This window comes from Dermochelys coriacea, chromosome 14 (assembly GCF_009764565.3).
Source record: "Dermochelys coriacea isolate rDerCor1 chromosome 14, rDerCor1.pri.v4, whole genome shotgun sequence".
Classification (NCBI taxonomy): Eukaryota; Metazoa; Chordata; order Testudines; family Dermochelyidae; genus Dermochelys; species Dermochelys coriacea.
The window spans coordinates 22,922,446-22,947,476 of record NC_050081.1 but is presented as its reverse complement, the minus strand read 5'-3'; the positions used below and the strand labels follow the sequence as shown (position 1 = coordinate 22,947,476).

At 44.0% G+C, this 25,031-nt stretch overlaps 1 protein-coding gene across 1 annotated transcript in view; it reads left to right on the top strand.

Moving 5' to 3' along the window:
• Positions 1-24,755, top strand: part of CFAP52 (cilia and flagella associated protein 52) — a 31,789-nt gene extending 7,034 nt beyond the window's left edge. Inside the window, exons 4-13 of the mRNA XM_038371586.2 lie at positions 942-1,041; positions 1,386-1,499; positions 10,451-10,551; positions 11,824-11,994; positions 20,411-20,559; positions 21,268-21,413; positions 22,251-22,402; positions 22,869-22,971; positions 23,268-23,379; positions 24,225-24,755. Coding sequence (XP_038227514.2) covers positions 942-1,041; positions 1,386-1,499; positions 10,451-10,551; positions 11,824-11,994; positions 20,411-20,559; positions 21,268-21,413; positions 22,251-22,402; positions 22,869-22,971; positions 23,268-23,379; positions 24,225-24,397 — 1,321 coding nt within the window. The 3' untranslated portion in view covers positions 24,398-24,755. The remainder of the gene's footprint in view (positions 1-941; positions 1,042-1,385; positions 1,500-10,450; positions 10,552-11,823; positions 11,995-20,410; positions 20,560-21,267; positions 21,414-22,250; positions 22,403-22,868; positions 22,972-23,267; positions 23,380-24,224) is intronic.
• The last annotated feature ends 276 nt before the right edge of the window (positions 24,756-25,031 follow it).

Here is a 25,031-nt window from a genome sequence, read left to right as displayed (position 1 = left end):
GGCCAAACTGAGGGCTGCTGTGAACCTCTGAGGTGAGCAAATCCTCCAATAAGTGCAGGACCCTCCAAGGTATAGGAGGAACTTTGTCACACCGTATTAAAACACACACTGGTTGTTTGCGCCCAGTTTACCAAGCAATCTAGATTGCTCGGTGGAAGTGACCTATCCTCTTCTTTATTTACCACTCCCCCAATTTTTGTGTCAACTTAAATCACCACTGATAAAATTTGTAGATTTCTTCCAGGTCATTGATAAAAATGTTAAATAGCGTAGGGCCAGAAACCAATTCCTGTGGGATCCCAATGGAAACAGACTTGCTTGATGATGATTCCCCATAGAAGGAATGATGCTGGAGTCCTGTGCAAAAAATAGTATGTTCACATGTAATTAAAGACCATAATGCATTAGCACAAAAGGACTGAATTAATGGGCATCTTTCATTCTGGTATTTCCTAACTTTTGAGTGCTTGAGTTTTCAATTTGAATGTTCTTTTAATGTAGTTTTTTATGGGTAATAAATAATATGGTGGCTCCTGTGAAGTTACAGTATTAGAAAATAGTCTTGGATGCCGTGGATAGTCCCTTTCCTATTCTTCTCAGAAATAACCTGAGCCACCAGGGCCACACAGTGTATGTGTCTCTGAGTAATGGCAGGTGTCTAGTTCATTACATGTTCCCTAAGAGCATAGTTTATACTTCTACCAGATAAGTCAACATGGGTGTAAGTGGTGCAATAGAAGTTATCAAGAGCCAACCTTATAAAAAGGACAGGTTCCTTTTTTTGCCTCTCTAAAATTGTACTTTTTTCCTTTCTATATTAAGAAGATTAGGGATCTCAGACAGAACATACTAAATGTCATTTTGGAACACTGCTGTATTAGAAGGTCTCAGAGATTCCTGCATATATAAAATTGATTATGGTGTGTATTCTTTCGCTACAGTGGGACTATTCGAGTGTGGGAACTAGATCTACCTAATAGAAAAATCCGGCCAACAGAATGCCAAACCGGGCAGCTGAAAAGAGTAATCACATGTATTATGGTAAGTATTCTTCTGTGGAAACTATATAGCTAAGCAGACTTATGGGTGATCTAGACCATTTGTAATAATGTAGCAGGCTCTGTCCTGTTGCATTATTTCCTCTCTTGGGAATCACTTTTCTGCTTATGAATGTTAACAAGATTTAGTTAGGAAAATGTCTTAATTTTCAACAGAGCTCTGGAACATTGTGTGTGTGTTTGAACATAAACTTTACCCACATCATCCCAAATAAAATCTGGGCAATATGCTGAAGTGAAGCCACTCAGACACCACAATCATGGGCATTGAATAAATGTCTAGACAGATGACCTGATCCTGATCTCCTTATTTAAACCTTCCCTCAGATGGCAGAAGATAATTACTTCTATGTTGGCACTTCCAGTGGTGATATCCTGAAACTGTATATGAAAAGCAAACTAATGAGTGACTATGGACCTGTGAAGGAGAAGTTCAGCCTGGTGAGTGGCATCCCTCAAGGTTTTTTCTAAGTAACTTTTGCTAACCCCAACTTCTCATGTAGCTTTTCTCCTGCCTCCCATTCTCCTCCTCTCTTTGTTAGTCGCTGACATGGGGGCATTTTCTTCTTCTTCTAAGAGAACCTCTGTCATAAACATACAGCTAAGGGTAGAATAAAATCCCTCCTTTACCTGTAAGGGGTTAAGAAGCTCAAATAACCTGTTTGGCACCTGACCAAAAGGACCAATAAGGAAAGAAGATACTTTCAAATGGGGAGAGGGCGGGAAACGGTTTTGTTTGTGTTCTCTTTGTTGTTCCCTCTCAGGACAGAGAGAGGGACCAGGCAGGAAAAAACATGTCCTAAAACCCTACCTGAAATAAGCATCTAAGATTACAAAAATTGTAAATAAAGGCAAGGAAATTAGATCATCTTTTGTTTTAGCTTGTGAATGTTCCCTATAATAAGAGGGAGGTTTATTCCTGTTTTTTGTAACTTTGAAGTTGCGCCTAGAGTGGGGGACTCTGTGTTTTTTTTTTTAAATCTTTTTTTCTCACCCTGTAAAATTACCTTCCATCCTGATTTTATAGAGGTGCTTCTTTTAGAAACCTGATTGATTTTTCATGCCCTAAAAATAAAGGGTCTGGTCTGTACTTTTATTAAGGGCAATTGGTTGGTATATTATTCTCAAGCCTCCCCAGGAAAGGGGGTGAAGAGGCTTGGGGGGATATTTTAGGGAAATAGGAACTCCAAGTGGTTCTTTTCCTGAATCTTTGTCTAAATCACTTGGTGGCAGCAATACCGTCCAAGGACAAGGAAAGGATTTGTGCCTTGGGGAAGTTTTTAACCTAAACTGGTAGAAATAAGTTTAGGGGGTCTTTCATGCAGGTTTCCACATCTGTATCCCAGAGTTCAGAGTTGGGAGGGAACCCTGACAACCTCCCTGAAGCCGATTCAGAAACTAATCCCAGTTCTGTGCCATTACTTCCTTTAGAATGGTGTAATTGATCCTGAGCCCAGAGCCTGAGTTCATTGGCTCAGCTCTGTTCAGCTTCATCTGGCTCAGCATCTGCTGTCTCCCTGTGTATTCCAAAAGCTGGGTTTTACCCATAGCTCTTGTGCCATCATGCAGATTCTATTATCAATTTCAATATAAGATAAAGGTATTATAGTGCTCTTGATTTTTGCTATTGCAGATTAAAAGCACCAAAGGAGTTTCATTTCACAAAGAAAGGAGAAGTCAGTTTTGGCCGATATTTCCTCCTCTGTGCTTAGCTCACATGTACTTCCTTTAACCAAGGACTACAGTAATATTGGATAGGACCTAAGAAGTAGGGATAACCAGATTACATACAACAATTGCTGAATAGATTGGATGTTGGGCAATGTTTGACATCTGAATTCAGCCAAATAATTTTCAGTGGGAGTGGGCCTTCAGCACACTTCCCCTGATATGATGTTAGCAGCAGCACTCTGCCTGTCCTGCTAACTGGCAAAATTGGGGGGGAAAGAGGAAAATAACTCTCCCACAAGCACTGTGTCCCCATCCTCGCACCTCTCCCCTGGCCTAATAGGGAAAAGGAGAGGCTATATCCCTTGGCCTCATCAGATAGAACAAGCACATTCTTTTATCCACCCAGTTTCTAGCAACATCCCGGAAGTGAGGTAGAAGACCACCTTTCTCTGCCCTCAGAAATCAGCTCCGGATTAGTGTGTCGTGGGAGGAGACTCCAGGGAGAATGGGGAGGAACTATTCTAGAGAAGAGTGCTGTAGAAAATGTCTATCAGTAAATGATGAAATGGGAACAGAGGCTGGTTTAAATCTTCTCCACTCCCATTGCCAGGATGGGGCAGGACCCTGTTGGGGGCGAGCATGATGTAACAGGGCTAGTAGTACTGCCTACTATTGAGGTTGCCCAACATTTCCCAGCATAAGACCCTGTTTTCAGTTACTTAAAATTTGCCAAGCTTTAAAACCATTTGGACTGAAATTTTCCATGCTGAATTTCATCTGCCTCGCGTTGAATTTTTTTTTGGAAAATTTCAGCCAAACCAGTTCCGTTGTTTCCAAGAACAAAGCTGTGGGAAAATGTTTTGCCCAGGCTAAAAAAATCTAGTGATCTTTTTTTTGAAATGCTCTAGCGCCCCCATGCTATGGAGCAGGTACTAGAAATTGGGTAGGGGTGTGGCCTCTGTATCCGGGATTTGCCTTTTGCTGTTCCCATGAAAATCTGCCCAAATTTGTCAAAGTTATAAGCCTTTGAAAAATCACACTTCACACATGCTCAGTAGAGACTTGCTAGATTTTTAACAGCTAAAATCTTGGAAGATTCCATCCTCACTGAGCATGTTTGAGCTTCTCACAGCTCCCAGTGCTGACTGGAATGCACATGCACCATTCACACAGAGCAACTGAACATGCTCCAGCCCAGGACTATAGGGACTCCCAGGGACTTTCCATGTAATGGCTGCTTCCTGTTTCTGCAGGCTGGGTTGGGGCTGGACATTGGACCTGAGAGCAGAAGCCTGGCTCTTCTGTGCTGTCAGTGTACTTGGGGCAGTGTAAATGATGCGCCACCACGCACAGTGCTGCCTAGTGGTCAGGCACGGGTTTCTGGCTCCCCCCCCTGCACTGGGGTAGCAGGGGCTGGGCCTTTGAATAACCAAGGTCTGCTCCCATAGGCCTCTCATCTTAGGTGAAGGCCCCTGGTGTGGTGCTATCTGCTGGGTGGGGGTAGGGGAGCCCAGGTCTACCCACTCCACCGAGCTCCAGTCCAAGGCCCAATGGTGGGTGACTATAATCGACCTCTTGGGGTATTGGACCACAGAAGAGTGTGTGCCCACTAGAGAACACTCTTTTTCAAAGCTTGGAATGGAACCCAAGATTCCTGAGTATCACTACTCAGCTGTTGTCAACGAATACCCATGAAACCCACTGGCAAAGTGCATGTCTCATCCCACTATAGTGCTGGTCCACATAGAGGATGAGAACCTACTACTGCTATCAATTACTGCTAAAGCAATCACTCACTTCAGCAGCTGTAAATGCTCAGAACTTCTGCAAATCAGACCCCTGGATTTCAAGTAAGGACCCAGAAAATGGTGAACACACAATCAGTGACCACCTCTGTAAAGTTTGGTTTAAGAGACTTACCCAGCATGACATCAGGACTCCATGGCAGGCACAGGAACAGAATTCAGTTCCGCTGGGCAGCATTCAAGTGCCTTAAACATGAAACCATCCTTTATCTTCCTGCAGCCTCCTGCCTCATTACATGACTTCCAAGTTCTGCAACAAATAAGGCAGGGGTCCTACAGACAACAGCCTGGTTTATTACACCCTTATTAATCCCCAGAACAGGTCAATCCTGTGCAAAACATAGTTGGGTGGGGAATTTATACTAAACATGAACGCTCTGGCTAGTACAGTTGTTCTTGGATTCTCTTTATTCATAGCTATAAAAGACTTCTTATTGCTTCTCAACGTATGCCCAGTGGGGAGTGTAATATTGAAGGAATTCAAGCTCTTCCTTAAATCTCTCTTGCAGAAGTCTGAATGTATTTCTCTGTTGTGTCAGAATCCCTGAAATTCAGCAAGCAGCAAGAGGAAAATACTGTCATCTGCATACCATCTGCACTACTGCTCTGGGTGCAGAGGCAGTGCTGACCCTGAAGGAAGCAAACCTTGTGATTAAAGAGAAAATGAGTGAGCAGCAAGAACTGTAACAAAAATCCAACAGCAAACTGGTAGAGGAAGCTATTAGGGGAAAATTTTCCAAACTCTGCCTGAGCTGCTTCTGCAGAATAGGTGTGTACAGCTGCTACATGCATAAACTCTGCATTTGCTTGTGCAGAATTGGAAGTTACATGCACAGAACCTGCATATTTTGTGACTGCAATTTGGGTGCCAAGAGGTAACAGTTGCATTCTTTATGTGCAGTTTAGGTTTATTAGGTCTCCGTTTTGGTATCTGAAAGACAAAGTTGTTTAGTATTGTGTCCAATAGGATGATAAAAGTAGTTATGGACAAGTGGCTAGGCAATGCATTACCTTGTGGTGATTCAAGTTCTGATCCTGAATTCTCTGGAACAATACGCTTAATCCATTTAGCTCAGGTAGCAATGGCCTGTATTTTTGGAGCTGTAGAAGCAGAATTTTGGGACCTGGCTCTAAAAGCATGCTATGAAAAGGCAACTGCTTCTCCATAGTAAAGGTTGCAGTTAGAGTTCCCCTCTAAAGCTGATCTTGATACCACCTTATAACAGCCCCCTCCTCAAAAAATAAAGTGAGAAGTCCTCATGCCTTGGCTTTTGTAGGGTTAAGTCTCACTGACAGCTAAATTATCTCTTGAATAAATTAAGTACTCTTTGCAATTATGGTACGCAAATGCCTTCCTTTCTCAATATGAGCTAAGTTACTAATATTGCTTTATATCCCTCTATCTGCCCAGTATGGACCATAGGTAGATTTTACACTGGCTCATGTAAAATTTCAAGGTCAGGAATAGTAAAACGTTTCAGAAATTATTATTTTAATTTTAGACTTGCTTCTCTGGCTTTGAAACTGTCAGACAAAAGAGCTCCAATGGGGAGAGAATGCAGACTATAGTCTGTGATGGGTGTTTTTGACTTTTATCATTTTCCTATGTGAGTTCATTGAAGAGCATAGTGATTGTCTGGTTTCACTCACATAGATGGTGGTGAATTTAGTGCACTGGATGAGGGACACCATGTGTTGTGATAGGCATTTGTAGGATCCATGGATCTTGAAAAGTGTGTTGTAGGGTGTTTTGATCATTGTAGCAGTAGAAATATGTCTGCAGATTTTGCTTCTGTTGTTCTGGCAGAGTCTGGTGCTGCTTTGATTTGAGTTGGTGTGTTCTCGTCTGTGGGGAGTTTGTTTCTGATGATGAGCTTGGAGAGGCTGGGGGATTGTTTGAAGGCCAGAATTGGGGTTCAGGAAAGATTTCAGGGTGGGGTCCTTGAGCACAGGTGGTTGTTTGATGATACCCGTATAGGTTCCAGTGTGGGGTGGTAGGTGACAATTAGGTATTTGCAGTAAGGGGGGGGGTGTTATTTCTGTATTGAAGCCAGTTCTCTTGGGGTATTTGAGTGGCCCATTCCATGCTGTGATCTGCTTCTCTGGTGGAGTGTCCTTGTTTGGTAAAGGCGATTAATGAGTTACTCTACCTTGAATGGTCCCTTACAATACCTGCTAACTACTTATGCCAAACAATCTGTTCCACCTGGCACTTTGCTGTGACGCTAGGAGTACCTTCCCCAGACCTGAAGAAGAGCTCTGTATGGCTTGAAAGCTTGTCCCTCTCACCAACAGAAGTTGGTCCAATAAAAGATATTGCCTTACTCAGCTTGTCTCTCGCATATCCTGGGACCAACACGACTACGATTGCAACTACAATACTTATTAGGTAGGCAGTGTAAGGATAATCCAGGTTCTTCATTGTTCATCTCTTGGTATTTAAGTGCTTGGGTTTTATAAGCCATGATAGTAAAGTGCATTGCTTTCACTTGGCAACTTTTTTGAAACCAAGCTTTTCTGTATGGCTTTTTTTTTTTTTTAAAGGGTTTTCTCTAAAGACAGTAAATTCTGGACCTGTAAACTCTACATTAATTTTTATTCATATTTGTTTGAAGAATTGCAAGCTGGTTGCTCAGGTGTAAAGTGGGATGGGTGACTTGCAAGTACCTTACTCGAAATTCCTGGAGTGTTTACATTGTAGAAAATCTATAAACAACTCGAAGGTGAAGAGCAGGCATTCACAATGCAGCAAAGAGGCCTTGAAGAGATGAGAATGGGACAAGGGAGAAAGTATCCTTATGGGGAAATAGGCGTGCTTGAGTTGGTTTGAGATTTGTCTCTGTAATTACTGTACTTCAAGACAACAGTTTCTTAGGAGACTGTTTCATCTGCAAATGGCAGGATATAAAACAGTATTAATTGCATCATTAATATGAATTGCTTGGTGTTGTGAATTACAAGTGTAGATTATAAAACTATCGGTTTACTTGTGGTAGTTCAAAGAACAGTCTTGACAGGAAAGAAGTCCGTTTACAAAAGCAAGGTTGAAATCAGACTGATGGTGACACATCTTACCCTGTGTGTTCTGACCATTTGAAGGCCCGTGATTTTCAGTTTGTGATACCTGTTTCAGTCCCAAATTAGGAAAATTAAACAGGATACCTAGAAAAATTAAAGCAGTATTGGGAGTGCCATAAAAACACAAATTTATTAGCAGGTAGTTGAGAGCTGTAATTATGTAAATTCTCTATCGTTGTTTATTTGACTTGTAATTCCACCACTTTCCATAACCCTAAACCCATTGGGTGTTTGAAATGGGAGGACTGTTACAGAAAAACACTGCAAAGTAATAGATCAAAAGCAAAGTTGATGGGTATCTGATAGCAGGACTCGTAAAGAGCTGCTGACATCTCATAGAAAACTTGAAAAAACACTCTGTTTAGAACAGTTCTATTTCTAGATCATATTTTCTGGGTTTGTTTTCTTTGTTCTCATCATTTTCCTAACGCTAGTTAAATGAAAACAGGCTTCCTTCCTACTGTTTTTCTGTACTTGATAAAAACATCCCCTGTGTATGACATAATTTCCCACAATTACTCATGATGTCAGAGAATCATGGTGTCAAGAGAGGGATAAGTTAGTGGAGCAGATGGAAATAAAAAGAGAGAAAGTGCAAAGAGGATAAAAATAGAAAAATGTAAATAGAAGCGAAGACCCTTTTTCATGCAGATATGCTTAATAGTTTTGTTTTCTGACGGATGAGTAATACAGCTAATCTGACATACGCAGTAACCTCTATAGAGAATATTTTTAAAAATATTCCATGAAACATAAGCAAGACTTTAAAATTAATACAGTTGATTCCACTCAATTGGACAACTGGACCAAAGCAGTCTTCCCAAACTCAACCTACTTTCTCTATGAATTGTATCGTCATTCAGTCCATACTATCTGGATGCTGTTAAAGTTCCCCTCCTGGACCTGAACAGTTCAAATATGCTTTCAATTTTCCTCTCTGGCTTGACCTCCCCTCATAACTCCCACAGAACCTTAATCGTTTCCGCTCAAAGGACCGGCAAACTTGCTGTCTGTGGCCATACGGCCCTGAATTTGTCTGATCTTGGAAGCTAACCGGGGTTGGGCCTGATTAATATGTATAGAGGAGCTGGTCTGAAAATAGCAGTGTCTGAGCCTTCAGTACAATACAATATACAATCCTGCCAAACTCATGTGATTGGTTTAAGAATTAGACCGTTTTGAAAAATGTTGGGTTCCTCTTATTTGCCTTCTGGGTTTTGACCTTTGAGAGTTCACATTTTCATGCGATTTTCCCACAACGGCAAGTGTTAGAAATGTACAAGTTTTTAAAATGAAAGTTGAGGTTCTCACGTAATCCCAAGGAGGTGGGGCTTTGAGGAAAAACACCAAATATTGGTAATATCATAAGGGTTGGCAAGTACATGCTCTGTGCTAAGTGATTCAGTGAAACACTGTAGAGGAGAGAAGGCAGAGGGAGACAGGAGGATATTGGCATTAACTGGTTTCTGCGGTAAGCTTTCAGAAACATAGTTGCACAAAACACAGCCACAGTAATACCACTGATAGGAGCTCTGAGTTGAAGTGATCCTAACTGACACATGCACTACATCCCTGTATGCAACAGTTGGAGATATGCGTACGGAAAAGCAGCGAGTGAGAGGGTAAAGAGGGCTCTGGGAACTAAACTGAATCCCATAAGTGAGAATGACAGGAATTGTAATAACTGAAGATACTGCAGTATGGGCACTGTCCCGTTGGAGCTGGCAGATACCAGCCCACAATGGAGTTGTCTGCTCTCTTAGTGGAATGGAGATGATGTGCTGGGAGCACACTGTTTGCTTAGCAATAGAACTTAGTTCACAATCCAGATTTTTGACAGCAAGAGAATGACCTCATTTAATAATGAGCCAGATCCTGACATCTTCACTCAGTTTTTACTCCCTCTTTACTGAGATGAAAACTCTCACTAAAATTAGTGGGGATTTGCCTGAGGATGGACATCAGGATTTGGACCAATACTAGTATTTTGTCTCTCTCTACAGCACCTTATTTCAGAGGATCTTGGAGATCTTTAGACATTAATAAACTCAACGTCACAGCAGCCCAGATTACTTGCATTTGACAAGCAGGAAAACTGAGGCACAGAGAACTGGTCTGCCTTCTCTATGGACATACAGTAAAATCTGTGCCAGAGCTGGATACAGAACTGATTTCTTGACTCCCACTCTGGCGCTTTTGCCAGTAGACAATGCTTCCTTTCTCTGACAGAGCAGTAGGTTCTTCTGTTGTCCTACCCCGTGTTAGCAGTGTTGGACCCCTCTATTGAAATGCTGACTGCTTCCAGAGGGCTCTTAGTGATAGGAAGAGCTTGTTAACCCCACCATCAATAAAGGGAGGTGGGAGTGGTTCTCTGGAGCCGTAGGGTCTGGGACAGACAGGTCGTGCAGGAAATCCAAAGCAGAGCTTTGGGGGAGAAAGCTTAGGTTGAGTTAAGCTGCGTTGCTTGAACGCCAATAAAAGAATCATCCATGAAAGGATACATGTATTCTGTGCTAGAATGGTTATCCATAGGTGTGCACACTCAATCCTAGTCCCTTTGTATAAGATTAATGCTGTCATTACTTTCTTGCTCTTTTTTTAAAGTTTGTACACTAGCTGTTCATATGCCTGTAGCTGATAAACGTTGTCTCCCTTTTCATTTTGGAAGGACCGCTTTTTAGAAGCAGAGTGGAGAAATACTAATAAAGCAGCTCATGAACAATATAAGCAGCACTGCAGGGAGCATGACAAAGACTCTGTCTGATCTCTTCTGCATGGCAGCACCAGTAAAGCAACTCTGCTTCCATACAATAGTGTGTTAATCCTGTTTTCTCATAGGGAGTCACAGCTTTGCTTTTGCTGAAGACAGGAGATTTAGTAGTCGGCACCGGAGGAGGGATTGTAGGTCTCTGTAAAGGATCGAACTACAAACTGATCAAGTGAGTTTGTAGATCAAAGCAGCAGGAGGGTGAGTGGTATTTCCACAGAGTGGCAACATAATGGGGCAGTAGTATTCACTTTCCAGGGCACACACTAACTTCCAGTGCTGAGGGTTTTTTAGTTAATGAATAAGAGAGAAATCTCAGTGTATCAGTTTTCCAAACACAAGTAGACACTGTCAAAATGGACAGCATTTATCTTGCAGAATGAAATAGTGACAGATTGAAACACGATGCATGTTTTTATTGATTTATTTACAAAACTTTGTGCCAATGATTATTAATTTTAAATGATCACATTTAGTTCTAAAGGCTTTGGGTCAGTTCCTAAACTGATCCAAAATTGACATAGCTCCATTAAGTCAATGAAATTACATTGATTTCACCAACTGGAGGTCTGCACCCTTGAAATCTTTTATTTAAAAAAAAAAAAAAAGTGGTTGAAGGCAGATGTTGGTTACTACAGGGGTTTTGCCACTAGCTGTGTAGAGAAGTGTATCAAAACTGTGTGCCTAAGTATTTTCAAAGTATTCCAGTGTGCATGGAAAACAGAGCTATGGGCAGTTTCCCACAAGCAGCCTAGGTGTGCCCTTTTGATAACGTAGTCATATGTGATTTAAACTATGCCCCAAACGTTGAATTCAAAATTGCCTGGGGTTTGAATTCAAAACTCCTTGGGGTTATGCTAATTAAGTGCACCTCTAATAAGAAAGTAAACAAAGGCGTGTTTACACAAGACCTCTGGTCTAACAGAGTGTGTGTGTGTGTGTGTGTGTGTGTGTGTGTGTGTGTTTCTCAATTCCTGCCAGATTTGGGATTGTTTACATGTGGAAGCTATTGTGAAATAAACTAGTCTGTGAATGTAAAGTGGAATCAGTATTCCGCACTAACTCCCCATGTGGATGTTCTTATTCTACACTGAGTGCTTTTGTGTGCGTTAGCTTAAATCCACTTCCAAAGGTATGTTAAGTGCAGAATAAGGGGATCCAAACAGACAGCTAATGCAGAATATTCTGCCATAGCTATTACAGTTATTTTCCCATGTAGACAATCCCTAAAATACCAAGGATCGCATGAAGTGCAAACAAACATGGCAGAGAATGGCATGTTGGACTTGACAATGTTTCTGCCTGTTGATATCATGACCAGTGTGGCACATGGGTGGGAGGAAGGTAAACCAGCAGAAGCCAAACAAAAAACAAGGTAGGGAGGAGAGAGAGGCAAGAAAAATCAAGGTCCACATCAGTGCAAATTTCTGCTTTGTCTTAACAGGAAAATTCAAGTCCAAGGTGGCGTCACTTCCCTCACCCTGAGAGGTCAAGGTCACCAGTTCTTTGTAGGAACAGAAGAGTCCCAGATTTATCGCCTTAACTACAATGAGTTTAAAGAGGAGCTCATTGCTACCTGTCATAATGAAGCCATCCACGACATCATTTTTCCATCGTTAGTATGACTGGAAGGGAGCATTTTTGTTCTGGGGGGGGGGGAGATGGGGGGGGGGGGAGCAAGCTGTCGATTTGACGAAGATATCTGTACAGCACCTTCTATGCGGAAGGTTCCCAAAGTCACACTGACTTACATATAAGAAACTCTTCCTCCACCATGGAAATGCAGCCCCATCTGGTGTGGTAGTCAGCAGCAGTTCAGCTTGGGGAAGTGAAAAATAAGTTCTCCAACTGAATCTACATGGACAATTTTAAGTAGGCAGACTGTAATTATGCAAATTGGAATTTGTGGAACACTGGTATTAACACCCCTACTCTTAGGAAAAGTGCTAGGAAATCCCTGGGCCATTCAGGCCCCGATTAATGTGAAATTTGAAATTTCATGTGTCTTTCAATGTTTCTTGCATTTACCGAGTTGAATGGGGTCTATACTTGCAGACATGGCTGCATTCCTGCTCTCTGATCCTGTGCCTAGAACAGGTTTCAGAGGGGTACCCATGTTAGTCTGTATCAGTAAAAACAATGAGTCCTTGTGGCATCTTCAAGACTAACAAATATATTTGGGCATAAGCTTATGTGGGCTATAACCTACTTCATGCCTAAAACATCATCTAATATTGACTAGCACTGCTGTCAGAACAGACTTTTTGGGTCTATCAATATCACTTGTAATTGTGTGTTTAACAATATGGCATGTTATATTAAATTCAGGACTCATGATGCATGGTGCTAACTTCACAAATGTGCCTTCTGTTCACATTCATCTCATGAACAGACAGGAAATTCCTCTTTCCTGTGAATATTAGGATCATGACATTTCATAAAAGTGATAGCTCAGTCACTCGCTCTGCAAATGGAGGGTGGCATTTGATCCAGAGGGAGGTTTTGAGTTTTGGCATGCTGCTGTTGTGACATGAAGTGCCAAGTCCTATTGAGTTACAGCAAAACGTATAGCATATAAAACAGTTCTGCCCTGCCCTCCAACCCCTCACTTTACACCAGTGTACAGACCTGCACATCCAGGGCCATTCCTAGCCATTTTGGTGCCCTACACAGCCCCCCAGGCCTCTGCGGGGAGGGGGGCAGGAGCAGGTTTGGGGGGTAGGGGAGAAACCACCTCCCAGCATTCACTGGCAGAGTGGAGCAGCTCGGGGCTGGGTCGTTCCACTTTCTGCCGCCTGGTGATTGCAGGGCAGCGGGAAGTGGAGTGATCCAGCCGCAGCCCACTCCGCTCTGCTCCGCTAGCTCCCAGCCTTGGGATTTGGGGGGGCAGGGCAGAACCGCCCCCCAGCACTTACTGGCGTCGCAGCTGGGAGCCTGGGGAGCGGAGTGGGCTGAGGCCGGGTCGCTCTTACCGCCGGTGAGTGCAGGCCCAACCCCTACTGCAGACCTCAAGGGAGTGGGGGCGGGCCTGGAGCTAGGTCGCTCCATTTACTGTCCTCAGGGGAAGGGCTGAGCTGGGGCGGAGCAGGGGCGGGGGCCATGGGGAAGAGGCAGAGCAGGGGCTGGAGCAGCACGCAGCTGTGTAGGGCACCAGGAAATTTGGGGCTTCTGGTGCCCTACACAACTGCGTACTTTGCATATGGGTAGGGACGGCCCTGTGCACATCTCTGCTAAACGATTTACCCATTAAGCTACTTTGCAGTAATCTGATGCACTCCCTTGACTAACATGTTGTGTGAAGAAGACATTCAGATGAGTGGGGTTTAGAGATGATGGTAGGACTCTCTTACTATCTATACTTTGAAAATTACTTCTCTTATCTCTTTTTGAACAGTGCATCTCCCAGGCTTTGAAACCCAGACTTAAACTTGATTCTCTGGCCTGGCTTATTCCAAAATACTTTAGTTGCTAATGTTATCCTGTTTTATAAAGCATCCAAGGATGCCTGGCTTGAAAGGAGCTCTACTTTGATGTGTCACTGTTTGTTTTCTCTGTCCTTCTGGTTTGTGTTGATGGGGATGTTGAACAAAAGGCATGTGATCGTGTCACCGGCTGGCCTGGCCCCTTTAAGGGGAGCATGGTCCAGCCCATCTGTGGGTAATGAGCTCCCACAGCTCAGGCCTAATGAAGGAGCTGGCCCCTCTAAAGGTCAGCAGGGAAGCTCAGTGGTAAGGAAGTGAGGGAAAGCTGTTAGAGGCCTGGAAAGGCTCTGGCAGGAGCCCCAGGTGGGCTGAGGAGAAGGGAAGGCTCCCACAAGAATTCCCTAGAAGAGAGGTGAGAACATAAATGAAAGACTGATTGAGAGTCCTTGAGTACACTGTAGCGAGCCCCGCTGGGTAAAAGACTTTCTGTTTGTTTTGAGACTATGATATAAACCTGTCTGAAGCGCAGGTGGGGCAGAGAATGTTTTTTATATCCAGTAACTGACAGAGAAATAAAATGACATAAAAAGGCAAAGTTGAGAAGAGAAAGGGCTGGATTCTAGCTTTGACTGGGAAGGAGTGGGTCAGCAGCCAGGGAGACAATGACTCCTGACAGATTGCTTTCTAGATCTCACTCTACATCATCTCTGTGCAATGCACTGTTTGCTTATTTTTATACATAACTAACATCCCACCTTATTGCATATGCAGTTAATCTCATCACCGAAAATTTAAAATAAGCGTTACTTTCTTTTGAAAAGCCACTTGCTTGTTTTAAGAAAAGGAGTACTTGTGGCACCTTAGAGACTAACAAATTTATTAGAGCATAAGCTTTCGTGAGCTACAGCTCACTTCATCGGATGCATTTGGTGGAAAAAACAGAGCTGTTTTACTTTGTGTAATGACTCATCCATTCCCAGTCTCTATTCAAGCCTAAGTTAATTGTATCCAGTTTGCAAATTAATTCCAATTCAGCAGTCTCTCGTTGGAGTCTGTTTTTGAAGCTTTTTTTGCTGAGGGATAGCCACTCCTAGGTCTGTGATCGAGTGACCAGAGAGATTGAAGTGTTCTCCAACTGGTTTTTGAATGTTATAATTCTTGACGTCTGATTTGTGTCCATTCATTCTTTTACATAGAGACTGTCCAGTCTGGCCAATGTACATGGCAGAGGGGCATTGCTGGCACATGATGGCATATATCACATTGGTAGATGCGCAGGTGAAGGAGCCTCTGATATGTGGCTGATGTGATTAGGCCCTATGATGGTATCCCCTGAATAGATATGTGGACAGAGTTGGCAACGGGCTTTGTTGCAAGGATAGGTTCCTGGGTTAGTGGTCCTATTGTGTGGTTGCTGGTGAGTATTTGCTTCAGATTGGGGGGCTGTCTGTAAGCAAGGACTGGTCTGTCTCCCAAGATCTGTGAGAGTGATGGGTCGTCCTTCAGGATAGGTTGTAGATCCTTGATGATGCGTTGGAGAGGTTTTAGTTGGGGGCTGAAGGTGATGGCTAGTGGCGTTCTGTTGTTTTCTTTGTTGGGCCTGTCCTGTAGTAGGTGACTTCTGGGTACTCTTCTGGCTCTGTCAATCTGTTTCTTCACTTCAGCAGGTGGGTATTGTAGTTGTAGGAATGCATGATAGAGATCTTGTAGGTGTTTGTCTCTGTCTGAGGGGTTGGAGCAAATGCGGTTATATTGTAGCGCTTGGCTGTAGACAATGGATCGAGTGGTATGATCTGGATGAAAGCTAGAGGCATGTAGGTAGGAATAGCGGTCAGTAGGTTTCCGATATAGGGTGGTGTTTATGTGACCATCACTTATTAGCACCGTAGTGTCCAGGAAGTGGATCTCTTGTGTGGACTGGTCCAGGCTGGGGTTGATGGTGGGATGGAAATTGTTGAAATCATGGTGGAATTCCTCAAGAGCTTCTTTTCCATGGGTCCAGATGATGAAGATGTCATCAATGTAGCGCAAGTAGAGTAGGGGCATTAGGGGACGAGACCTGAGGAAGCGTTGTTCTAAGTCATCCATAAAAATGTTGGCATACTGTGGGGCCATGCGGGTACCCATCGCAGTGCCGCTGATTTGAAGGTATACATTGTCACCAAATGTGAAATAGTTATGGGTGAGGACAAAGTCAAAGTTCAGCCACCAGGTTAGCCATGACAGTATCGGGGATACTGTTCCTGACGGCTTGTAGTCCATCTTTGTGTGGAATGTTGGTGTAGAGGGCTTCTACATCCATAGTGGCTAGGATGGTGTTTTTAGGAAGATCACCAATGGACTGTAGTTTCCTCAGGAAATCGGTGGTGTCTCGAAGATAGCTGGGAGTGCTGGTAACGAAGGGCCTGAGGAGGGAGTCTACATAGCCAGACAATCCTGCTGTCAGGGTGCCAATGCCTGAGATGATGGGGCATCCAGGATTTCCAGGTTTATGGATCTTGGGTAGCAGATAGAATACCCCAGGTCAGGGCTCCAGGGGTGTGTCTGTGCGGATTGTTCTTTTGCTTTTTCAGGGAGTTTCTTGAGCAAATGCTGTAGTTTCTTTTGGTAACTCTCAGTGGGATCAGAGGGTAATGGCTTGTAGAAAGTGGTGTTGGAGAGCTGCCTAGTAGCCTCTTGTTCATATTCCGACCTATTCATGATGACGACAGCACCTCCTTTGTCAGCCTTTTTGATTATGATGTCAGAGTTGTTTCTGAGGCTGTGGATGGCACTGTGTTCTGCATGGCTGAGGTTATGGGGTAAGCGATGCTGCTTTTCCACAATTTCAGCTCGTGCACGTCGGCGGAAGCAGTCTATGTAGAAATCCAGGCTGTTGTTTCGACCTTCAGGAGGAGTCCACCCAGAATCCTTCTTTTTGTAGTGTTGGCAGGAAGGTCTCTGTGGGTTAATATGTTGGTCAGAGGTGTGTTGGAAATATTCCTTGAGTCTGAGATGTCGAAAATAGGATTCTAGGTCACCACAGAACTGTATCATGTTCGTGGGGGTGGAGGGGCAAAAGGAGAGGCCCCGAGATAGGACAGATTCTTCTGCTGGGCTAAGAGTATAGTTGGATAGATTAACAATATTGCTGGGTGGGTTACGGGAACCATTGTTGTGGCCCCTTGTGGCATATAGTGGTTTAGATAGCTTAGTGTCCTTTTTCTTTTGTAGAGAAGCAAAGTGTGTTTTGTAAATGGCTAAATCCTATTTTCGACGTCTCAGACTCAAGGAATATTTCCAACACACCTCTGACCAACATATTAACCCACAGAGACCTTCCTGCCAACACTACAAAAAGAAGGATTCTGGGTGGACTCCTCCTGAAGGTCGAAACAACAGCCTGGATTTCTACATAGACTGCTTCCGCCGACGTGCACGAGCTGAAATTGTGGAAAAGCAGTATCGCTTACCCCATAACCTCAGCCATGCAGAACACAGTGCCATCCACAGCCTCAGAAACAACTCTGACATCATAATCAAAAAGGCTGACAAAGGAGGTGCTGTCGTCATCATGAATAGGTCGGAGTATGAACAAGAGGCTACTAGGCAGCTCTCCAACACCACTTTCTACAAGCCATTACCCTCTGATCCCACTGAGAGTTACCAAAAGAAACTACAGCATTTGCTCAAGAAACTCCCTGAAAAAGCAAAAGAACAATCCGCACAGACACACCCCTGGAGCCCTGACCTGGGGTATTCTATCTGCTACCCAAGATCCATAAACCTGGAAATCCTGGATGCCCCATCATCTCAGGCATTGGCACCCTGACAGCAGGATTGTCTGGCTATGTAGACTCCCTCCTCAGGCCCTTCGTTACCAGCACTCCCAGCTATCTTCGAGACACCACCGATTTCCTGAGGAAACTACAGTCCATTGGTGATCTTCCTAAAAACACCATCCTAGCCACTATGGATGTAGAAGCCCTCTACACCAACATTCCACACAAAGATGGACGACAAGCCGTCAGGAACAGTATCCCCGATACTGTCACGGCTAACCTGGTGGCTGAACTTTGGGACTTTGTCCTCACCCATAACTATTTCACATTTGGTGACAATGTATACCTTCAAATCAGCGGCTCTGCGATGGGTACCCGCATGGCCCCACAGTATGCCAACATTTTTATGGATGACTTAGAACAACGCTCCTCAGGTCTCGTCCCCTAATGCCCCTACTCTACTTGCGCTACATTGATGACATCTTCATCATCTGGACCCATGGAAAAGAAGCCCTTGAGGAATTCCACCAGGATTTCAACAATTTCCATCCCACCATCAACCCCAGCCTGGACCAGTCCTCACAAGAGATCCACTTCCTGGACACTACGGTGCTAATAAGCGATGGTCACATAAACACCACCCTATATCGGAAACCTACTGACCGCTATTCCTACCTACATGCCTCTAGCTTTCATCCAGATCATACCACTCGATCCATTGTCTACAGCCAAGCGCTACGATATAACCGCATTTGCTCCAACCCCTCAGACAGAGACAAACACCTACAAGATCTCTATCATGCATTCCTACAACTACAATACCCACCTGCTGAAGTGAAGAAACAGATTGACAGAGCCAGAAGAGTACCCAGAAGTCACCTACTACAGGACAGGCCCAACAAAGAAAACAACAGAACGCCACTAGCCATCACCTTCAGCCCCCAACTAAAACCTCTCCAACGCATCATCAAGGATCTACAACCTATCCTGAAGGACGACCCATCACTCTCACAGATCTTGGGAGACAGGCCAGTCCTTGCTTACAGACAGCCCCCCAATCTGAAGCAAATACTCGCAGCAACCACACACCACACAACAGAACCACTAACCCAGGAACCTATCCTTGCAACAAAGCCCGTTGCCAACTCTGTCCACATATCTATTCAGGGGATACCATCATAGGGCCTAATCACATCAGCCACACTATCAGAGGCTCCTTCACCTGCGCATCTACCAATGTGATATATGCCATCATGTGCCAGCAATGCCCCTCTGCCATGTACATTGGCCAAACTGGACAGTCTCTACGTAAAAGAATGAATGGACACAAATCAGACGTCAAGAATTATAACATTCAAAAACCAGTTGGAGAACACTTCAATCTCTCTGGTCACTCGATCACAGACCTAAGAGTGGCTATACTTCAACAAAAAAGCTTCAAAAACAGACTCCAAGGAGAGACTGCTGAATTGGAATTAATTGTATCCAGTTTGCAAATTAACTTAGTTTTACTTTGTGTAATGACTCATCCATTCCCAGTCTCTCTTCAAGCCTATTTCCCCATGGTATTTCTCCCTCCCACCCCACCCCCCACTGTTCCTCTGATATTCTTGTTAACTGCTGGAATTAGCCTACCTTGCTTATCACCATGAAAGGTTTTCCTCCTGGTGATGGCTTATCTTAAGTGATCACTCTCCTTACAGCGTGTATGATAAACCCATTGTTTCATGTTCTCTGTGTGTGTATATATAAATCTCTCCTCTGTTTTTTCCACCAAATGCATCCGATGAAGTGAGCTGTAGCTCACGAAAGCTTATGCTCTAATAAATTTGTTAGTCTAAGGTGCCACTAGTCCTCCTTTTCTTTTTGCAAATACAGACTAACACGGCTGCTACTCTGAAACCTGTCTCATATTCTAATGTTTCTTATAGTATCTATGTAGCCAAATTTATTGTAAAGTTTTTGGGGCTGCAAATCTACACACACGCAACCCAGGAAATTAACCTGTCAGTTCTTGTATCAATCTTCTCTGCACGGTACCTATTAAGGTATATATTTAATATCCTAACTAATGAAACTGTATTATATGCAAAATGTAGGTTGCTGTTGACAGAAAAAGTTATTTCTCATTTCCAGTCATTTAGTGCCCAATGCACAATCTAAAAGTTGTGTTGCGGTAATACAAGGCAGATCTTCATCTAGTGCTATTGGTCATAGCTTCGTTGACTTCAGTGACAATTTACATCTGCCAGTGGTCTATGTATTTGATTTTCCATTTCCTCTTTGTTTGTTTAGGTTTTTTGGGAGAGAAAAAGGTTCCAGCTGCAGCATTTTAGAGCTGTAAAAGTGTGTTTTATGCATGCTATAGGTCTAAAATTCGACAGCTATGTATGTTGAGTATCTACAGAACGATGACATGATTGTATTGTGCAAGGAATACTTAACAAAAAACTCTGCCAGTGTAAACACCACTGTTTTTTCTATTAGGGCTGGCTGTGCACAACATCTGACGTTTCATCCTTTTTTAGTATATGTGGGCCAAAAAAAGTGATTCTATTTTAAAGCAAAAAGCTTTGAAATACGACTGTGGGGCTTACTTCCCATAAAATCATCTTTGAGGTGAGAGCAGGTTTAGAAAGTTTCATCCCAAAAGCTGAACTTGTCAGAAAGCTAGGAGTGAAAAATGACAATGGTCCTTCCGCCTTAACTATGGTGTCCCCTACTGGAAAGGCTATAGTTGAACATTAGTAACATCAGGTAGTGAATCAATGGAGGGGGAGTTAAGATTTAATGAGGAAACTCTTCCCCAACACTGGCCTTCAGTAGCCTGCTTCTCTGCCTTCCCCAGGGGAACCTCTGACTTGTTTGCCACCTGCTCCAAGAATGACATCCGAGTGTGGCACACCCCAGAAAACAAGGAGCTCTTACGAATCACGATCCCCAATATGACCTGCCGTGCCATAGACTTCATGAGAGACGGCAAGAGCATTATTTCAGGTAATGATTGGCAAGCTCTGTGCTTAGATTCAGCCTCAAATTGCTGCCTGCTTTTAAGGAAGTAGGCTCTAATAGAATGGGGGAGGACCAAAGCCTGGAATTGTTTCAACTAATTGCAGTGACCAAAAGGTTTCTCTTTATGGTCAGCCAGGTAAACCCTGCTCCACAGCTGCCAAACCCCAGGCAACATGGAAACGGTGTGTGAGGAGGGCAGGATTTGGGGAGCATACATAGAGGGTGTGAACTCCGGCACATTATAGAGTCCAGGTTCCTGTAGTTCCCATCACACTGTCATGGGTTGAGGCTGAGGTGGGGTAAGGGTGTGGTGCACCTTTACATATATCGCCTAGCCATTGCCTTCTGCTGCATGGTAGCAGTGGAGCTATAGCAGTCCCGTTGAGAGTAATCGTGCTCCCCTCCATCATCGCCAAAACATTCTTCCCTCGGTAGAAACCTAGAGGGAGTGAAATCTTCCCCTGCTAACTGGGACTATGGCTCTGTGTTCATATACTCAGCAGTGGGTTTTAAGTACATGCTGGTAGCTAATGGGGCATCAGTGTGAAGGAGGTTGTGGTTTTTGTGTGTGTGTGTGTGTGTGTGTGTGTGTGTGTGTTTTAAAGAAGGGGGAGCTTGGGGAGGGGCATAGCAAGGACAACAATAATTTAAAGAAAGTAACCTTCTGGGTGATCTATTTCCATATTGCATCAGCGTGGAATGATGGGAAAATCCGTGCCTTCACACCAGAGACTGGCCGACTCATGTATGTGATTGACCATGCCCATAGCATGGGTGTGACAGCCATCGCTGCAACAAGTGATTGTAAAAGGATCATCAGTGGAGGAGGTGAAGGGCAGGTAATATGCGCCTAAAATCTCTCAGGGCTGACTTGTGTTGTTGCCGTTCTAACTAGTAACCACCTAGGCAGAACCTGAGCATCATTTTTGCTTGGCTCACTTAAGCACAAGACTCGGTTACAAAATGTTAGTGTCTGCTGTAAGTAAATCTTCCCACTTGCTCATAGTGTGACATGGAGCTGTACCTCCTGATTACTTCTGGCATGCCAGGCATAGTAAATCCTTCCAATGCTGAACATGCCTCTTAATCCCATTTATAGTCAAAAGAATAGGTATAGTCTCACTTGTAATAGAAGAGATTTTTAGTGGTATGTTTTCACAATAGGAATATTGCCTGGTATTCTGAAAGCAACAGAAGTCAAGATTATAAATATAATCTATTATTGGCTCTGCAACTTAGACTGGCAACAAGAGTGACCAAAGCTGTGTTAGAAGGAAAATCCGTACTCAAGACAGGACCTGATCCTGCATCCTTTTAGCTGTACATTTGAGGCTAAATTAATCTCTGTGGCTCCATGAGTGGTGAACTTGACTTTCAGTCAACATTTTAATTCTGTTAAGGCCAAATCCCTGTGAAAATGAGGTAGACCAGAGCTTAGCCATAGACCTCAATGGGAGTGGGATTTGGTCCTGAGTTCAGGGATCTATATTTCTGCCCTCACTCATCCCCAGAGAAATGGAAGCAATGCATGAAATGCAGCATCTCACTCAGCTCCATGCACTGGAGATGCTATCAAATGCTGCAGGAGAAACCCAGAGCTCAGGAATCCCTTTTGGTTCAACTTTAGCTCAGTAAGGAGCATGCATTACAAAGGTGTGTTTGTGGCTGCTTTGCAGGTGAGGGTGTGGGAAATTGGTCAGAACACTCGCAAACTGGAGGAAGTTCTGAAGGAGCACATATCCGCTGTATCTTGCATCAAGATTAAGAAGAACAACCGGGAGTGTGTCACAGCCAGCATCGATGGAACGTGCATCATTTGGGATATTGTGTAAGGAGATCATTCCTCCTCAGCAATACAGCACTTCTCAGCTATGCCAAGGCTCTGACCTTGCTAGGTTTTGGATATGGGGTGTGCTTGTAAAGTTCTCGGCAGAGCCACCTGACACACAGGGTGCCCTGGGCAGCCAAGGTTCCCCTGAGCATGGTGTCCAGAAATGAAAGATTTTGCCACTATGATACCTTTCCCTGCTTTAAAAGGCCTTTTGTGAGACAGCCAAGGAGGTGCAGGTTGGGAGAACGGACAGCATGGATAGCCTGTGGGAGGGTGTTCCCCTGATCAAATGAGTTCCACATTATCTGTACCTCATGAAACCCTATCCGCAGACTGGTATGTGATGGAGTGTTACCTGGGGGAGATGCCTCACACCCACAGTAGGTAAAGCTGTCTGTCTTAGGAAGAGAGAGATGAGTTTTGATAAGCTCTTACTCAGGCTTCTTTGGTGGTATTTTTTTAGACGTTTTATGAGGAATCAGATGATCCTGGCCAACACCTTGTTCCAGTGTGTGTGTTACCATCCGGAGGAGTTCCAGATAATCACCAGTGGAACAGACAGAAAGGTAGGCACAACTGCAGGAAGTCATCTTGAAGTAACTCAGAACCTCAACGGGCAGGACAGCAAGTCTTGTCACTGTCGGGGATTTCAGCTTCCAATCAGATCATGCCAGGCCCTTTTCAAGCCAATGTGGGCTTTCCCATGATAGAAAGGCGATTGTTATATGGGAGAGAATTGTGCACTTCAGTAACTTATGATTTAGGTTCACCACAGTCCAGGTTAACACTATCCTCCAGAAGCAGTAGAAATCTTCACACCAGTGCTGTACAAGTGATCTCTCATTTCTGATCTTGTTTTCAGATTGGATACTGGGAAATATTTGATGGTTCTGCAATCAGAAATTTGGAAGGCTCCCTGACTGGCTCCATCAATGGGATGGATATCACATCAGACGGGACTTATTTTGTTACAGGTAAGTAGGATGGTGGGGAAGTGGGGGGGGGGGGGGGTGAAAAACAATGTAAAAGAACCCCCAGGAAAACAGAGGAAAAAATGCAAAGGACCTCAGAGGGGTTAGGAAAGTGGGCAAGAAGGAACAAAATGAGATCCTGCAAATATGTCCAGAGGAAAAGAAAAGGAATCACTGAAGGGAAATACTTGGGAAGATACTATGAGCTTGATCCTGCAATACACTGAGCACCTTCAGCTCCCATTTAAATCATTTGGAGATGAGGGTGCTCAGCACTTCCCAGGATCAGGTCCTTAAAAACCAGTTTGTCATGGAGAAAGTATGGAGTTATTTTCAGCCCTGGTGAAACGCCACTGAATTCAGTGGAATTGCACTAGGGATGAGTTTGATCCTTGGTCTTTCATGGCTTGTGGGAGCATCTGTTCTCCAGAAGCCTGGAAATCTCTCTGGTAATGTGGGAGTCCCTCTGGAGGGTTAAAAGTGGAGGATGGCCCCCGCTGGTTCTACAGCTGCCTGAATTAAGCACTGGTGCATTCATCCCTAGCCTTTCTCACTCATCCTCTGAGCCTGACACTGGAGTGGCATGGGGGAGCCATGTGATTGGACAGGCATGTGGTGAAAGTTGCAGTTTATGTACTGGGACCAGCTCCCTTAAGTTAACCTGCTAAATCAGCATTGAGAGGAAATTCTTGATGAAGATTTGTAGTTTTGCTAGATGGCTGTATCTCTGAATATAGCTTATCAGGTTCAGTCAGTGTAGGAGCCCATGCCAAGCAAAAAGCGAGTGGCTCTTTCAGAAGCCCCACAGGCTCCACGTAACCATCTGTCCTCCCTTGTGTCCAACGCAGGCGGTGATGATCACCTAGTGAAGGTATGGGACTATAACGAGGGTGAGGTGACTCACGTCGGCATGGGTCACAGTGGCAGCATCACCCGACTCAGGATCTGCCCTGGGAACAAATACATTGTGAGCGTGAGCGCAGATGGTGCTATCCTGCGATGGAAATACCCACACTCCTGATACCTGGCATAGAAGCTGCGAGACCATATGACACCTCTGAAAGCTTTGATCTTACAGTTGACACCGCTTAAAACGATGCAAACATTCCTACTAATAGAGGAGACATTGTTTTTGTATTAGCTAGTATGAAATAACCAGGCCCTTCAGAGATCCTTTCTGGTGTCCGATAAGACTGATGGGCCTGACTTTCACAGGTGCTAAGCACTTGCAACTCCCATTGACTCCACTGAAGTGCGGGGGCTCCTTCCTGCTCAAGGTCAGGCCCATGCAGTTCTATTAGTGCTTGTGTTCTGTTGCTATCTTTTCTAGTCTGTCTGTCTGTCTCCTTCACAATGAATCGCTTGTTGTGTAAATACGATCTTCTGTGTTCATTTTTAATTCCTCTGGTTCTGAATAAGCAAATAGTCTGTTCTGCTTCAACTCCGAAATGTAACTTATAGAGCAACTCTATTTCAGATTTTTAAAGCAAGATTTTCAAAGCTGCATGAGGATTTAGGGTGCCTTATATTTCGGGGGCCCTACTTGTTGCACCTCAAAGGGGCCTGCTTTTCAGATATCTTCTAGAATAGTTGTCACTTGTGCTACAGTTTAGATCAGGGTCCTTGGGCAGTGTGGGTGGCATGCACATGCTGGG